The following is an 18,194-nucleotide window of genomic DNA, read 5'->3' as shown; positions in this document are numbered from 1 at the left end:
GCACACAATATTTCACTTTTTGGATAATTTAACAAGATTGCTTGATCGTAGCCTAAAAGACACAAAATAAATATATTCTGATTTACAAGTAATAATTAACTTTTCTTCACGTCTCAGTCTTATGGTTCACTGACACAGCTCTTCAGTAACTGCTTTGTACACACTTTTTAAAACTCTTTATTGGGGCAAACATTAGTCATATAAAATTTAAAAAACAGCTTATTTCACTCTTCGTGTATATTTTCAATTTTAAAAACATTCAAACAGAAATTTTTAAATAATGCAGTCATTTTAAACAGTTCGGAAGGGAGTTTTAATGTGGCTTTCTTAAAAAAAAAGAAAAAGTTGAAGCCTGTTAATAAAACTTAACCCTAAAGTGCCCATGTTGGTAATTCTGACAACTAAACTGAGAAAACTAATGAAATATACCCATTTTGGATGCAAAATAACCTCTGGAAATATTGAATTAATTTAAAAAGAAAACAGCTACAACTGCACAATCTTCATTTGAAGTATTGAATTAACTCACATTCTCCCCTTTCCCCCACAAAACTAAAGCAAACACAACTGTTTCCTCATTAAGTGCAAAGTAACTTTAATAAAATAAAATCAAACTTGAGAGAAGGGTGATCAATGGATATTGGTAATCAGATTTCTGTTTTATAATCAATTCACAAGAATGCTGGTATTATAAAAGAAAAGTATGTAAAAGAAACCTGTAAAAGAATTGCATAAAAGCAATTTTCACTCACAGACAGGTACAATCATCAAGCTATGATTATTCAATGTTGGAAAGGCTTCAAAACCATATCTTTGGACATTTGTATAAACACGTTTATTTAAAAAAAATGTTTCATTGACATTTCTTCAGACTGCACAAGATACTAAATCTACATATGCGTTCTGCTTTATTTTGATTAGCTAAGATCAGGTCTGCAAAAATGTTTTACATCACCTCTCACACAACCCAATTTTATCGAGCATTTTGTTGCAACCTCAAACAAAAGAGAAATGTTAACAAATTACTTTACAATGTTTTACAAAAAAAGTTTTAATACAGATATAAAATAAACAACAAGGAAATACAACTTGGCATCAAGGCCAATCTATTTACAGTCCAAAAGTCCTAGGGTGAGCAAACCCATGTGTGCCAAGAGAAGAGTGAATGCTGCCACCTGCTGGAAGAACACGACACGGACAGCTGCCCATCAGTCATCAATCGTGGGTAACCAGAACGCCTGTGGAAGTGAGAATTTAATGGACATATCAAGTTATTGTAAACTGGTGCAGTGACTACTGCAGTATTTATAGTTTATAACCAGGCCACCAGGGGAATATGGCACTTTTTTTTCTCTCTCTCTCTTTATATATATATATATATATATATATATATATATATATATATTACACACACTGAAATGCTTTGGACCATCTTTGCACTTGTTTGCGTTTGTTCCTTATTTACGTCTATAATATTCGTTCTTTTGTGCAAATTAATCTACAGGAAAAAAAGTGTTTGTTTTCGCAATCTTAAGTCAAAATCAGAAAAATTGCTTCCCCTCCTTCTCTGATGCATAAAATCAAGGCCAGTCATCTGTTTTTTATCATTCAATATTTAGTCTCAATACTTAAAGTCAGTCAAACTTGAACATCATGAACTGTGATCAGTCACTTGGAATCAGGTGAACAGAAAAAAAGGATCTCTCTCTCTCTCTCTATATATATATATATACTGTATATAGACAGAGGTTTATTTCACATTTTTCTAATCAAATTTAAGATCTGAAGAAATGAAAGTTAATACTATACACAAAGAACAAATTTAACCACTCAAAATACATTGTATTATATGGATTTCTATTATATGTAATATGTAAACAGTACTCGATAAACTCAGTACTCCATACAAAAAAAACAAATAGTAAACATGACAGACAACAACATGTAATATCTTAAAACATGTAACAGTGCTTCGCAAAAGGTCAAATCTTACATGCATAACTGGATATAACGTGATTGACATCTACTGTCAGAGAGTGAATGTGCATTTTCATTCACCTACTTTTTTTAAGAATTATATAGGCCTATTATAATAAATTTGTTTACACAAAAACAGTTGACATACACACAAGTACTGAACCCCTTTACTTAACATGCACATAAATTGTAAGAATATGACTAATACTGATAAATAAATAGTAGGCCTATGAGGTTAAGCTAATAAATAGCAGTTTTTGTTAATACAATGTTGGTATGAGCCACCCCAGTCATTTAAAAATAACAAAAAATGCAAAAAAAAGAGTTATAGTTATGGAAACAACAGTTACCATGGTAAAAACACAGTACTAACAAGGACTGTTAATGAAACGTGGAAACTGCTCCTGATGAATAGAATGAACATCATACCTGCATGCAAATGCTTCTCAGCAAACACATGACGTAGCAGTAACGTGATTTATTGGTATTTTACGCTTTATATATAGTGAAGCGATACACAGCGCGCAATTAAAAAGTGCGTACCACTAGCGCAGTATAACAGCTGACAGGACAGGAAAGTCTGTTTTTCGGAGGTGAGAGACTTTTTATTTCAGCGTACACTTACGTCACTGGTAGTTCCTATTGTGCTGGGTTCTCTGTAGTTGTGATTCGCCTCACAACGTAACATGCTCTACACACACCTCTTAAGCACGCAGAATAATGTTACTGGACTTTTTTGTAATCGCAGCTTTGATCTCAAAATTAATTCTAAAACCTATAAAATTCATAATTCGCCTTAATTTATGGAGATGAATAGGAATGCTAATGCATAACTCCCTCTAAGTATATTAAACCTTTACAAATTTCCCTCAAAACCAGTGCAGAAATTGTGGAAAAAGTGCACATATTCCATTTGCGCCGGGCTATAACCAATATATCAGATAAGTTTCTACCTTATGGTTAAGCCTTACCATGTTAGAGCAGGCGCTGGCAAAGGTCATGAATTTGGGGTTAAACTGCAGACAGGTGACCGGACCAGTGTGCTTCCCATCAAGAAGTGCTACTTTCATCCCGCTCTCAGCATTCCACACATGAATCTTCCCATCCTCTGATCCTGAAAATCCAAATGTTGAGGAGACAGGCATCACTCTCTGTGAACTCATTTCTAGTCCTTTCTCAATCCGTTGAGGAGCGTTGGTGAAGACTTACCGATCATGACAAACTGAGAGTCTGGTGTGAAAGAAGCCTCTAGAATGACGCCTTTACTGTTGTTATAGCCCTGCAATAAGGAAGAGAGACACTCCATTAAACACTTAAACACAAACTTGGACAAAACTTATTAAAAACTGAACTATTTTCTCACCCCAAACGAGTGGAGCACAACTCCTTTGAAAGCATCCAGCACTCTGAGCGTTCCTCCATTGGTGGAGACCAGAATGAGCTTTCCGTCATTGCTGAACTTGAGACCCGTCCACTCGCACGTTCGCTCATATTGTAGTTTAAATGTGGCGAATGGGCCCTGAGGTAGGATACAAATGTATTCATTTTTACCATTTAAAGTCAGATATCATTACAGCTTCTTGGATGCAGTTTTATACAGTGCTACCTTATCAAAGGACCGTAGATCGTAAAGTTTGACCATCTCTGAGTTCACTCCCGCAGCAAAAATCAACCCCTCAGGATCAAAAGAACACACAGGTTTCCCTTGCAGGTGCATGAGGCCCTGTGAACACAACCAAGATTAGAATCAAAGACAGACCATCAAGAAAAACGCCAACCCAAAATAAAAATACTGCTTACCTGACAGTTAGGTGAGCGAAGGTCCCATAGGCGAATAGTTTTATCAAGTGAGCCAGAAATGAATGTGTCATCAACAGGAGACATAGACAGAGCAACAACCCTGAAATAGCATAAAATATAATAAGCAATATAACTCAAAAGCCTTCTTGAAACCAAGAATAGACTATTTAATTCTCACCTCTTATTGTGTCCAGGAAAGTAGCGAATGTACTTATTGTCATGTAGAGACAGGTATCGTATAGTGTCTGTAGAACCACAAATTTCAAAGTAAAGCTACAAAAACAAGACTTTATAAGAGAATATGTCAAATGTATAGTATATGCTGTCGGATGAATGGGCTCAACCCTGGGCAAGGCAGTAGTCTGTACAGTTAGCTCCTTAACAGGGCAGAATAACAGACCCTAAAAACTGTACAAACAACTACCTCAACCCAGAGCAGGCACAGGTAGACACAGCCTCACACAAACATCAGGAGAAAACCACTAATCCAACAAAATTGGATTTTTAGAGTTACAAATATGCCATTTAATCTCTCATTTAATATAAAGTCATAAAACTGCACGTAATTGAACAAAAAAAGTATGTATAAATAAAATGTGATAAAAATAATCTATTTTTGGGTGAAATAAAGCATATCACGTTGTAGGACACTGCTGTCATATGTAAAAAAAAATATATATATATATATAATAATAATAATTATACTAAACAACATACTTCTGCATAAACGTCTGGACAATTGATCCACATCGTAACAAACCAGAACGGCATAGGAAGTGAAAAACAACATCATACTGAAATGTTATAGAGTCCTACCATCAATCTTGTTAGAGCTGTAGACGACAGTGTTGGCGGCATGGGTGTATCTGATGAGATCCACACCATACTTCTTACTGTAAAGCGTCCGTTTGGGTCTGATTTAGAGAACAGAAGAGGAAATAAATGTTAATCTGGTGTCTTATTTAGATACATAAAATATCTGTATATATACATGGAACACTTCACCTTAAAAACAATATATTTGACTACAGTCACAACAAGGCGGGTATTTATCTCAGAAGAAGGCGTGAATGCTAACTGTTAGCACGCGACCTATATTGCACTGTACATTTGACTCGTTTACGCGAATCGGTTCTTTCGAAGAGATCCGGTTAAAGGATCAGCGATTCTTTTATGTCATTACGTGGTCATTGACGTGACAATTTACATTAAATAATTCAGATAAAGCCATACCAGCGTTCTTAACAACGATTTTTATTACAAAATGAACTTGGAACTAAATTATAATTTGCATTTATAAACAATACTAAATGCATATGAAGAGAATTGGTTTTGGAATGTTGATAAAAATGGAGAGTCAGTGAACCGGTTCAACTGATTCATTGAAAAGATCCGACTCAAATAAAAGAATCGCTCACGAATTGGACATCGCTAGTGTGCATAAACACATTCAAACCATTCGCTATGAACAGTAAACTTCATATATCTCCTTTATTACTACGGGAGTAGATGATCTTGATCTTTCACATATCTCACAGTAATGCGCCTGTAATCAATATAAGTGTTTTAAAACTGCAGTTAAGACCGAATTAGTACAACACCACAATTGTAGTAAAATCACATTGAGTAATTTATAAGCGACTTACTTTCCCTCCTGGCAGTCGTATAAGACAATAGAGTCATCATCGCTACTCGATATTACTGTTTCGCCGTTTGAACTGAAGTCAAAACAGTTGATTTTGTCCGAATTCTCTCGGAACACCTTCGCAACCCTAAAACTCCGCAGCACATTGTCTGTGAGTTTCATTGTGGCCTTTCTGCCTGGCCAGGCGTTAGGGGTCGTCTAGTTAAAAACAGCGAGTAGATCTGGATCTGGTTAAACAGCTGTGTGGGTTACGAGTGTGTCGTAATATTATTTTTAGATGAAAATAGTTTTCAGATGTGCATTTCTGTCACGTTAGAAAAGCCCGCCGACAAAATTCGTCAATGAACTGGATTACGGAAGACGAGATGAAGCTAGAGGTAGTAAGGCGGTTTGCAAAATGGCCACCACACCTGCGAGCGTTTTAGAATAAAAGTCCCATATCGAGTTGAGTTGAATGTCGAAGCGAAGGGAAGATTTTTAAGTTAGTTAGGAGTCTGTCTGTTTATTCTACCCTTTTATATTAACTTTCCATCACGTACACGAAAAACGACAAGGGAACTTCTGGTTATTTAGTATTGATATGACAGCTGTAATGTGGATGTGGAATTTCACATCAGCTCTCTGTTGTTAATTTAAATTTGTTGCTAGGTTGAGACAAATTTTTATTCAGTCATGATCAAATTATCTCACATTTGTAATCAATCAACATATCGTTTAGTTTTACCATTATACTTTTTTGTTGTTGTTGTTCCAAATTTCTAAGGTATTCTCTAAAAGCCCATTTTAATGCAGTGCTGACCAGACAGAGGATATTATTATCATCCTACAAGATGAATCTCTTCTCTCTATTATATGATACATTCTGCACATAGACATCATACAAGCCTCACCCAAACCAGGCTGTGGTATAAAAGTAGCATCACATTGTTCTATCTAGACAATTTCACTGAGAAATTGAGCATCAAAAGCTTACTGATTATAAAGACAAAATCTTAAGTGAACTAAAGAGCTGGATTAAATGTCCTTTGTTTCCTTTCTAACCAAACAAATCTACAATGGCAAGTGGTGATTCAAAGGTAAGTTTTGTAATAATAATAATAATAATTCCTTTAAATATTGTGTTTGTAGACCTCTGCAAATAATTTATTCAAACTTCTAACACAATTAACATATTAATATGAACATATATATAACTTATAACTAACCACAAATATCTGTTTTTCAAAGGGGGGGATTTGCACTGTTGGAGATATGTATATATTCACAGTGAATGTCAGTGAGTTTGCACCAGAAGAAGTTATTGTAACCTCCACCAATAATTCTATACAAGTATGTGCAGAAAAGGTAAGCAAAATAAACTAATGGCTCTATAGATAATTTAGTATTGGATAGGATTGAAATCTCTAGGCATGTTTTTATTTTATTTTGTTCTTATGTTTGGTTTAATTTCTTTTCTTTTCCATTTTCCCTACGTGATGAATCAGTTGGCATCAGATGGCACAATTGTGGACGCTGTTTGTCAGAAGTGCCAATTCCCTGCTGATGTGGATCCAATGTCAGTCACATCTTCAATTGGGAAAGGCGGCTTGTTGAGTATTAAAGCCCAAAAACACACAGCAAAAGGCCCGGTAATCATGGATTCAATCAAAGAAGTGAAGACCTAATGCATGGGTGTATGCTTGAGCATTTTAGGAACTTGAATCTGCTTTCTCCTTTAAACTGTTTTACTTTAAATGTCATAATTTGGGTTAACAAACAAAAACATAAATGGTTTTTGACTTCAATAAATGTGTTCTGAGGTCTATGAATATATGCATATAACAATTTATTTTCTGAAACAAGCAGACTAATTTTTTTATCACCATTTAAAAGACTTGCCTTATTTCTTGTCTGACAGATATTTGCACTTGTCAGTGGACTGAAATGGCTTATAAACTTGTAGGCATTTAGAAACCAAAAAATACTTCAAGTAATTGGGTATTCAGGGTATTTCCATAGCAGCATAGTCCATCCATGAGTTTTGCCTTATACTGACCAATACATGTGAAACTGATCTACAATACACATACAAGCTATACAATGATCTCTGAGCCTGTTTCTCTAAGAGCAGCCTGTGGGGAGATGGAGACAGTTGAAGCAGCCATACAGTCCTGGTGCCACAGATTTTCTGCAAGAGCATTTAGGAGGGGCGCTACTTCACCAAGTCCCGCACTCACATCACCTCCCACTCGGAAGACCGGAAGACCCCACACCTCTTGATAATGTGCTATGTCACTCTCTGTCACGTCTGTGTGCATAAATAAGTCAAATCTTCACTGTTAAGGGCCAAAACAATGTCACATAACAATATACCTTTAAGCTGTTACAACAACATATCAATGTTAGTTTTAGTATAATTAAGATACAATAATAGATTTTAAATTAGTTTTTATTTTTATATTTTCCATTTTTAACTTAGTCCTGGTTTCACAGACAGGGCTTAGATTAAGCCAGGATTAGGCCTTAGTTCAGTTTGGACATTGAAGTAGCTTTTATGAATGTGCCTTAGAAAAGAATATTACTGGTATGCATCTTTTAAGATATCGTTAGCCTCATAGCATAATTGCCTAAGTCATTTTTTGGCCAAATTGTGAAATCTGCCTAACTTTACTGTCCTACCACTGCTGCAAAACTTGTCTTGTTTTCCAAAAACACTGAAATATGACTTAGGCAATTATGCTATGAGGCTAACGATATGACAGAGCAAGTTGCTTTCAGATAAGACAGCTCAAACATGCATTTTAGTCTGACACTACTAGGCTTAAGCTTTGACTGTGAGACTGTGAATTTTGTTGTGTTTTCTAGAAATGTGTTAGAAAGTGGAAAAGCTCAAAACATTTTAGACCCAGTTTACACCCGTATTTAGAATCACCCACTTGAGACCATCTGTGAAACCAGGCCCACATTTTGTTTTAGTTAGTATTTTTATATATATATTATATATATTATTTTTTTTAAAGTTACCTATAATAAGTTCATTATAATAACCGTGCAACATATTAATTTGATTATAAATAGATGCTAAAGCTGAAGGATACTTGGTGCCAACCACCAATTTAACCACGCGATCTGAAGATTCTGTGATCCGTGAGATCTGATTTGAAAGATCATCAAAGGAGCCACGATCAGTGAAGGAGAACAGGAAAAGGATGCCATCCACCTGTTCCTTACATGACTGAACAGAGAAGATTGACATAAACATCACAGCCTATATTCAAATGTGAAACAGAATTTGTAGCTTTAAGGGAATGTAAGTGCTGGAGATGCTCACTGGTAACATGTGGTCAAATCTTCGCATGGCACTTTCCCCACAGTCCCAAAGCTCAAAGCGGAAAAACAGCACACGGCCACTGTCCTTTAGTCTTACAGGCCAGAAGACCACTGTTGTCTCTATGCCTAGAGGAATCAATGACAGGTCTGATGTTCTTTTATTGATGCATACTGACACCTATTGGTGTGGATGGAAAGCGGCGTAACTCTCTATTACCAATGCCATTGTACTGTAAACATTCAAATACCATACAAGCAAGAATATTTGTCATCATCCATTATTAATCTAACTCACCACTAGAAGCGTCTTATTACAATAGGTGTGTCATGTGGCTGGTCATCTCAAGGCCACCATTAGTGAGCAATAGATATGTATACATAGATTACACATTCGACCACTACAGATACATAGGTACATTACTTACAGTAAGTATCAGTGATGCCACAACATTGCAAAAAACACTTAAATCCACAGGTGAGAATGGGTAATTGGGTAATTCCTGGGATTCTGTAATATTTCAGTACACCAAAATGAAATGTTAAAAGCTTTTCACTTTACTTTGGTATGTTCATTATTATGAATAAAAATGATTATTTGCTTTAAAACTATTTTAATACTCCAAGATTATTTCTATTTTACACTAGGCATTTTGATGTCCCTGAGGCACTTCACTTAATTTGTTTAGAAAATATTTAACAAAATGTGCACGGGGTCTATAATTTTTGGTAATATTGTAAGTATTTAATTGTGTTACTTTCTTATGAAAAATATTTTTCTAAATAAATGCAAGATATTTTATAAAAAACAGACTATAAAGTGTTCCTAAGTCATGTCATGTCAACCATTTTCCGCCTATAATAATTTAGGCTCCACCCATATGTGACATCATTTACCAGAAATGACATCATTCACATCTCTTTAACAGTGGTGTAGAAAATGGTAAGTAGTATCATACTTTTTATTCATATTTTTGAGGCTTATTATTGTTAGGGAGGGTACTGTCATGCTTAACAATGCAACCCCATCACAAAGTTAAGATGGAAAATGAATTTCTTTTATAAATTTGATTTTAATCCATAAGTATATACATTGTACTTACTTCATTGCTGCCAAATATGGTGTACTCTCCTACACTACAGGAGGAGCAGTGGTCATTTTGAGCAAAAAAAAACTCAACCCCATCACATATCTGAATACTCATTGTTTCGAGGGTTGAAAACTTGTGACAGGGTTGAGTTTTTCCACTTCATTTATGAATAATTTGAATAGAAAAAAATAGTCATGGTTTCAGTAAAGATATACTTACCAAAATTATGACAACCGATAAATTTGTTATAAATTTAATATTTGATGTAATGTATCACCTTAAACACTGACAAGCATGTCAGAAATGGCACGCACATCAGCAGAAAGACAGTGTTGTGTGTATGCAGATATGTTGGACCAGACAGAAGGGCACAATATTACAGAGAGAGACACAATTAAAAATATAAAATTGAAGGCAATGTCCCTTCAAACCTGTTATAGTCTTCAACCCCCGTCACACTATTCTCAACCTTGTCACATTAATATTTTTGGGAAAAATTTGGGAAGGCGATTAAAATGTAAGGCATTTCTTGCTGATTACCACCTGACATGTCAAGGACTAACACAATATAAATATATATATATATATATTATTTTTTTTCAAAAATAAAGAGACCACAGACACACAACTGGTCTACTTCAGTCCCATACAAATATGAACATTATCATAAATGTTACATTTTTAGTTAAATTGTTATGAGGGACACATGAGCAGTCGATAGATGTTTGTTTTAAGTAAAATCACTTTAAAACCAATTTCATTTTGTCCGTTATGGAGTTGAGAATAAAAGGTGTTTAAATCTGAAAAAAAAGAAGAAGGTCTTTATGCCAGAGGTGGGAAAATATGATTTGTTTGAGGTTTGATATGTGCCATGGCCTAATGATGTGGGGCACTCAGAAAATTAATTATTATTATTATATATATATACTGTATATAAAAAAAGAAATATTTAAAGTTGAAATATTTGTTGACATATATGTGTGGGCGACCCGCCCCAAGGTAAAAAAAATCACTTATGGATCACTGTCATTTTAAACGATTTTTTTTTTTTTTAAAGTAGCCTACTATGAATTTATTGATTTTTTTTTTTTTTTACAAACTACTTTAAATGTGTTGGTTTGTTTACCTGTGGTCTCATAATGCATTTTTGGCAGTTCAAGGCCAGCGAGACGGGCAGCAAGAGCGCTCTTCCCGACTCCACTTTTCCCCGAGATAAGAACCTTGTAGCGAACGATGTCCACATTCAAATGAGGAGGCATCATCGGCGCCTCCAAGACCCCTTCACAATATATAAAAACCACATAAATTATGAAGAATTTAATACGTTGGCTATAATTCATTTAACGTTAGTTGTTCTTTTCCTTTTCATTTTGTTCCACAATAAGAAATACCAGACCTAAGGTAGTGACGCCTAACTTCTGTATCCATGGTAATCATCCTTACCAAACTTTCGCCGTCTCTTCTTATGCAGTATTTTGCTGAAAAACTCTCTGCTGTCTGCACAGTGGTACCAGTCCGACACGATTATGGATCCAGGTGGGATAGACATTTTAATTTAGATGAATGAAAAGACTATTGTGCTTTATATTATCCTGGGCAAACGTGAAGCCAACTAGGTTAAACGCCAATATAAAATACGTCAAAATAAAAGTCCATTATCCAATGAGAAAAAAAAAAAAGAAAAAAAAAGGGAAAACCAGAAAAAATACATTTTAGTTTAACCTGATAACTGTCTCCCCCTTTTTCAACATATACGTGAAAATTCTACTTTAAATGGTTTTCGTGAAATTGGAATACAGTGGTCTCTTTTTAAAGAAAAAGAAGGAACAAAGAAAATGTAAAAACGTTTAAGTTCACTGTAAAGCAAATGTGGCTACTGTAGCCTACAAAACATTTTTTAATAGAATATATAGGCCTAGCCTATATTAAAAATATAATTTGGACTATAAAATTACTATAAAATCAAAGCAATATACCAAGTTGTTTTCCAAATTGTAAGTTTGATGTAAGATGTAAAAAACAATTGAGGTTCGTATGAGATTTTCACAGGGTTTTAAATGGGAATGAAAGCGAGACAGTGAGGGGTAGACATACAATTCTGTGGGTTGTACTGTTATTAAATGTTTTGGATTGTTCTGCTGACGAAACACTGCAAAAATATCTTTCCAAGAAATTTCAGTAGCCTATTAAAAACTCCAGACAACACGAGCAAGTGATCTAGGAGCTTTACAACATTTTACTGCGGATGCCATTAAAAACACAGCAAGTCTACCCCTCACAGCCTCGCTTTCATGGAGCTGCTGAGAATAATAAGGTCTATACCAAAAATAGCCACTGGGTGACACCCACATTCCATTGATTTTTAAAAAATGCGTTCTCCTGTCACAAATGATCACTTTTATCACAGAATATTCACCAAACATGAAACCTTCTCAGAGCTTTCCAACGATATGTTTAAGGGCCACATCTGAAAACGAAGAAACAAAATCTACAGTTAAATTAGTACATCATGTATCTTTATTGAGAGGCCACAGCTCTTGCATATTACAACTGTTGGCTTTGATAAGGCAAACGCAAGAATGAATCCACCAGCTAATTGACACAGAAAAACAAAACAAAAAAGCTTTTGGAGAAGGTGGATCCCACAGGCATGCAGCAATGGCTCAGAATGCAATGTACAGCATTGTATATACAAAAATAATAGTGAGACCCCAAAAAATGGCACATAGCAATTTCAACAGATCTACATAAAGAGAATGGCTTTAATTGGACATACAAACTTAAAAAAGAGAGAGAGATAGATAGAGAGAGAGGGAGATCCTCTGTAAAAGTGAAACTAAACCAAAAATATAGCCGTTTTTGTTGTCATTTCTGACATCTAATTAAAAGACGTCTCCATGAGATATCAAAATGGAGGTATGACAATATTGCATTTCTAGAATACCAATTCATTTTCATTTTAAGATGCCTGTGAGACAATGGCTAGTTGGATATTTGCAACATAGGGCCACAGAGCCTCGACACAAATAAGGAAAAAAGTACAATGGAAGTGAGCAGACACAGAAGACATTTACAGTTAACAGTTTTGAACTTAAATACAGTGGTTCATTTTTAGTTTCGAAGCAGTTGGCATCCACTTTAAAAACAGACAAGACAAAGAAAAGGGTCCATACACTCATCTTCACAACAATGTACCATTAATGTATGTAAGAGTACGTCAAAGAAGCGCCATATATGTTATCGCATTGGACAGGGACACACCTAATAATCTCACTCGACATTATCAAACAAATGGTACTCCATATTGCTTAGGAACACATAGAAACAAATTCCTCAAATAAATGAGTTGGAAAAACTGGTGCTAGTTTGTTGTTCTTTATTATGATATGACACAGCTAAAATTGCCAATCATGGTCTTTGCAACATTCTTTTTACTCTTTAGTACAATTATTTGATTTTTATTGTTTTTTTTTATAGCTTCGTTTGTGGGCAATTCGAGCTGATGGGGGGAAATCCTAGAGTGGCTAACTGGGTAATCAGAGTTGTTACATGCATCTTACGTTATCAGGCTAAGTTTAAAGTGTTGGGGTAGGGTAGGGTTGGGTTGGATTGGATTGGATAGATGGGTCGGGTTCAGGGTGGTGGGTGGCACCGGATGGCTCGATGCTCTAATCGTCGTCCTCGTCTTCCTCATCGCTGTCCTTCATCGAGATGCCCTGCATGCCCCCCTCCCTGACAGAGGCAGTGGCTTCCTCCAGGGTCAGCCGGTTCCGTACCGTATCGTACGACTTGCTGTTCAGCGTAGAGTCAAGAACGCCTTGCAGCCTAAAATCTCGGTATTTTTTCTATAAGAATGAGAGATATCAGCCGGCTTTGTACCTTCTTAAGCATTGTATTTTTGGTTTCAGTACATACTATCAGACTTATGTGCCCCCGAATGGTAAATAATATCCATATGTCAAACAAGACCAGAAAAAATAGCAAGCCTAGGGATGCAAGATATGAAAATTCTAGACAATACCAATAAATAGATGATATTAAAATTCAATATAATTTTTTTCTAAATTAATTAATTCATGAATTTAGGAAGCACAACATTATAATGGACAGTGTGAAAAATGGATTTGCATTGTTGCTGAATTACTATTAAGCTTAACTTTAAGTCGGTGTTAGACGTCAGCAAAGGTAATCTAAAAATAGAGGAAATGAGCATGCATAATTTGATATTTAATATAGCGAATATTCAATAGACTTAAATTTAAAACTCAGCCAGTAAACAATATGGTAGAGATATTGTGTCTAAATTAATTTCAAATCAATCATTTTAAATGCGGCAAGTGAATTTAGGAAGCACAATACTTACACAGTACAATACTTATACTACTGAGCTTAACTTTGAGTGTTAGATGACAGCAAAGGTAATAAAAAAATATGGTAAATGAGCATGCATAATTGAATATTTAATATAACATAGCGAATGTCCAACAGAATTTAAAATGTAAAAAAAAAAACGCTGCCAATAATTTTGCAAAATATTGCACATCATTTTAAATCAATTATTTTAAAAACTGCAAGTAAATTGAGGAAGCACATATATACAGTATGAAAAAAAATGGATGTTAATGTTGAGATTTGCCGTGTTGAGTTAAAGCTTAACTTTAGAGAGATGGCAGCAAAGGTAATCTAAATGTAAAAACAGGGGAAATAAGCATGCATAATTTAATATTTAATACAATATAGCAAATATCCAGTAGACCTAAATTTAAAAAAGAACGGCCAATAAACGATATGGGACCTATATTGCGCATCCCTAAGCAAGACCCGAATCACAGATTGAAATCTAGAACTAGACGATGTGGTTTTACCTTGACTAGAATCATATCACTCCAGCTTCAGAGCATACACACTTCCATGTAAGTTAGAAAAAAATACCTTTACAACCCTGATGAGGATTTTGAGTTGATAGACATGAAGCTGTTGTTCCATGCGCTCTGTCAGCCAGGTCGCCAGCAGATTCATAGTGGCTGTATACCATTGCTGCAAAGCACAAAAACACAGCATTCTCCAGCAAAACACAGACAGACAAACAAACGCATGCAAAAGACCATCAGCATGTGTAAGACGTACAGTAACAGCCACACAGGCAGACATAAGTAATCTTACAAAACACGAACCGACGCACACCATTCATACACACACACATCTGATACCAACATTTACAAGATCACACCCTCACTTCGAACCAAGGTTAGTCAGACAATTTGAAATTAATTTCAAGAGCCAGCAGTATGACCATCTGAAAAAATAAATCATGCATTAGGAAACTGCATAATTAATAATAAAACAATTACTTAATCTGCCCTACATTTACAGCTTAGCCCATAACCTAAGGTTCAAACAACTTAAAAAAATCTGGTTATCTGACATATGATTTGAATAAGGCTTTTTTTTAAGCTTAAGTCTTTAGATTTTAAAAGCCAAACGAGAATGCCCCCCCCCCCCCCCCCCACCACCACCATTAACCATACTTAATGTTATGAAATAGCACTCGTTAAAATTAAAAAGTTTAAAAATCACCCCAGAACCCAAAAGCAACTTCCCAAGATTAATGCAAAAACAAAATCAATGCAATCACAATCAGAATTCTCAGAAATAAACAAAAAAAAAAAAAAGTGAGAATACGGCACTTGCAGGCAAAAGTGTTGTACTGTTATCTTAAACCATATTTATCTTTATGTAAATCTCTAAATCTGAGAACCATGCTTATTCAGAATGACCTAAATGCTTTGTAGTTCAAAGAGAACAGCACATGTGTGGTTCAATGAATGATGTAAACTATCATCTCGAAGAGGAACTGCTGTTTCCTACTGTATGTGGACAGATCAATCTGGGAGTTTTGAAGTGGGCTATTATCAGTTCTCAAGAGGTACAAATAGCCTTTCCTATTTAACTGAAGGCTTGCCAATTCATGTTTAATTGTATACGTATCATACAAATGATTGCTTGATATGCTACTGTGGATTAAATCAGATTTCTTGTTGTATTAGGGTCATTCGATGGTTTGATCGGCGATTTCTGTTTTGGCCTGTCCTCTTCAAAGAGCTGACTGGTCGGAGCGTGCAGTGCATGCAGAGAGTGCAGGTGAGTGTACAGGGCTGAGAGCTGTGTGTGTGTTTGTGCATGAGGTGGGATTTTTAGGAGGTGGGTCATGCTAGAAGATGTACACAGGAAGATTATTTGATTAGAACTCATGCCACTCGACAGAATGTGATCAAACATCAGGACATTTAGAGATAAGTTCCACTTTGTCCTAGAAGGAATGCAGAATGAGTCAGGATGCTATCTTAGGGTTAGGATAACGTGAGTACAAAGTGTTTAGAGAGGGAGAATGTAATGAAAATGATATTACAGACATACAGAAATGTAGTTGCATGCAACTAAAATCTGTAAAACAAGTTGCATAATACAAAAAACAAAAACAAAAGAATACGCCATGGTTCCCCATTCAGACCATGATACTGAGAGAGAGATATTCAGCTTGTAAGATAGAGGGTTGTAGATCCCGTTGATGCTCTATTTTTTTATTTGCCTATTTTTCCCCAATCATTCATATCCATGCACTGAAAACTTACAAATTTACATTGAAACGTTTCACTCAGAAATTGCTAATTTCACAAATAATTACAAAGAAACGGCAAGTAACACATTGAATTAAACATGACATTTTGAAGTTGATAGACTTAAAATTGTATTTTCTTGTAAAACAATGTGTAAAATGTATTTTACAACTTCGAAAAATCTATTTTTACTATGTAGTATAAATTAGGTTTACACACGCTTTAAAATTTAACCCTTTGGGTGAGTGTTAAAAAAAAAAAAAAAAATCTAACCCTGAATGTAAGTTTGATAGTTGAATTAGCAATTAACAGTGACTAATCAATCCTGCTAATTGTTTTTGACGTACAGCCCTCAGCTGAATATGCCTTTTGACAACTGACCTCATAAGACCACACTGAACCTTACGAAGTTCCACAGTTTCAGTCTTTTTTGACGCAAATGTCCTAGCAAGAATTCGAACTGGAATGACTCAGGGAGTCATTACCTTCATGTTTCTATCTGCTTTTCTGTTCTTGCCTTTAAAACGTTCAGTATCAATTGTTACTACATGGCAGCTATCATTCTAGATTTGACTATTTTTGTAATTGCTTATGATTTCATGCCTCTATACCTTTCACTGATGATGACTACTTTGGACAGAATTCTTAAGACGTTTTACCAGGGCCAGACTGAAAGTATAAAGCAAAAACATGCCAGATTCATTGTGGGTCTTTGAGGTTGGATGTTAGCTGCATTATTGCAAACTTAGTGTGGAGAAAAAAAAAACACAATGCACATAACAAGCACTGAATTTGAAATAAAAAGGCAGATCCAACAGGCATGCATAAGATGTGTGTCACAAATGCTACAAACACAAGCAAGTAAAGCTGCAAAACGTTACGCAATACTCTTCCTAACAGTCAAACAGCCACGCACACACACATACACATACACACTTTTTTCCACAATATTCTGATACACACATCTAATTACAGTATGGTATGACACACAACTAAATGTTCAGATGCACATTTATACTGGAAACAAAAACAGAAAACGAAATAATAATAATAATAATAATAATAACGCTGACAAACCCCTCACACACACTCGCTTATCCAAAACAACCACTGGTCCACACATCTGTTACATTTCTTATTAAAATATATAAACACACATGTATGCCATTGTGTAACCAAGACACATGTTCACAAAATCACAAAGGATTATTTTTCTAAATCGAACAGTGCTCTCTTATACCCTTCGACAGTTGATATTTAAAATTAGGGCATTGATTAAGCTGCATATTAATATTTGCTGAGAAAACTCAAATAAATTAAAGCAGTTAGGAATTATTTTTTTGGAGTTGCAAAAAAACATGAAACGATATTATAAGCTTGAATTGCTTTGGTTTGAAAATCCCTTATTACCATATGAGTAAAATTATCATTATATTACATATTTTTATTAATAAAAAAATTGTATAACCAAAAAATAAATGAATATGAATATGCAGTCTTATTTCTCTAAGCTGTTTTTGTATCAGCAATGTTGCTAATATTTCAAAAATAAATGTAAAAAATAGTGTGTAATGTCACATTTTGGGGTTTTAAATACATTTCACACTTTTGAGAGCACTGTCTTATAAATAATCCACTTGGTGACACTTTGCCTCTTAAACAAGAAACTGCTGTGAGCATAAAGTCCAACGAACGTTAGCTAAGACAACACCAGAGCACAAAGGTCCAATGCATTTTGGCTAATGAAACACCAGAGCA

The 18,194-nt window shown here is 35.1% G+C and overlaps 3 protein-coding genes across 4 annotated transcripts in view; all 3 read right to left on the bottom strand.

Annotated features, from left to right (window-relative positions):
• Nucleotides 1-570: 570 nt before the first annotated feature.
• On the bottom strand, nucleotides 571-5,834 carry wdr82 (WD repeat domain 82). Its single transcript, XM_084424925.1, has 9 exons — nucleotides 5,424-5,834; nucleotides 4,594-4,691; nucleotides 3,956-4,022; nucleotides 3,778-3,877; nucleotides 3,584-3,700; nucleotides 3,341-3,496; nucleotides 3,187-3,256; nucleotides 2,949-3,091; nucleotides 571-1,238 (listed from the first exon to the last, which is right to left on the bottom strand). The coding sequence occupies exons 1-9, from the start codon at nucleotides 5,582-5,584 to the stop codon at nucleotides 1,209-1,211; spliced, it is 942 nt and encodes a 313-aa protein (XP_084281051.1). The 5' UTR covers nucleotides 5,585-5,834; the 3' UTR covers nucleotides 571-1,208.
• A 1,285-nt stretch (nucleotides 5,835-7,119) lies between these two features.
• On the bottom strand, nucleotides 7,120-11,507 carry cplane2 (ciliogenesis and planar polarity effector 2). The gene is made up of 5 exons (XM_084424924.1): nucleotides 11,263-11,507; nucleotides 10,946-11,098; nucleotides 8,733-8,857; nucleotides 8,500-8,636; nucleotides 7,120-7,732 (listed from the first exon to the last, which is right to left on the bottom strand). The coding sequence occupies exons 1-5, from the start codon at nucleotides 11,366-11,368 to the stop codon at nucleotides 7,495-7,497; spliced, it is 759 nt and encodes a 252-aa protein (XP_084281050.1). The 5' UTR covers nucleotides 11,369-11,507; the 3' UTR covers nucleotides 7,120-7,494.
• An 806-nt stretch (nucleotides 11,508-12,313) lies between these two features.
• The window catches only part of cadpsb (Ca2+-dependent activator protein for secretion b), a 77,831-nt gene continuing 71,950 nt past the window's right edge, over nucleotides 12,314-18,194 (bottom strand). For both annotated transcript variants that reach the window (XM_084427050.1, XM_084427051.1), the window contains 2 exons: nucleotides 14,752-14,856; nucleotides 12,314-13,664 (listed from right to left, as the gene is read on the bottom strand). In XM_084427050.1, coding sequence (XP_084283176.1) covers nucleotides 13,488-13,664; nucleotides 14,752-14,856 — 282 coding nt within the window. In that variant the 3' untranslated portion in view covers nucleotides 12,314-13,487. The remainder of the gene's footprint in view (nucleotides 13,665-14,751; nucleotides 14,857-18,194) is intronic.

This window comes from Rutilus rutilus (genome assembly GCF_951802725.1).
Source record: "Rutilus rutilus genome assembly, chromosome: 12".
Classification (NCBI taxonomy): Eukaryota; Metazoa; Chordata; class Actinopteri; order Cypriniformes; family Leuciscidae; genus Rutilus; species Rutilus rutilus.
Note: the sequence above shows the minus strand (reverse complement) of the source record. Positions and strands in the feature narration are given on the sequence as shown.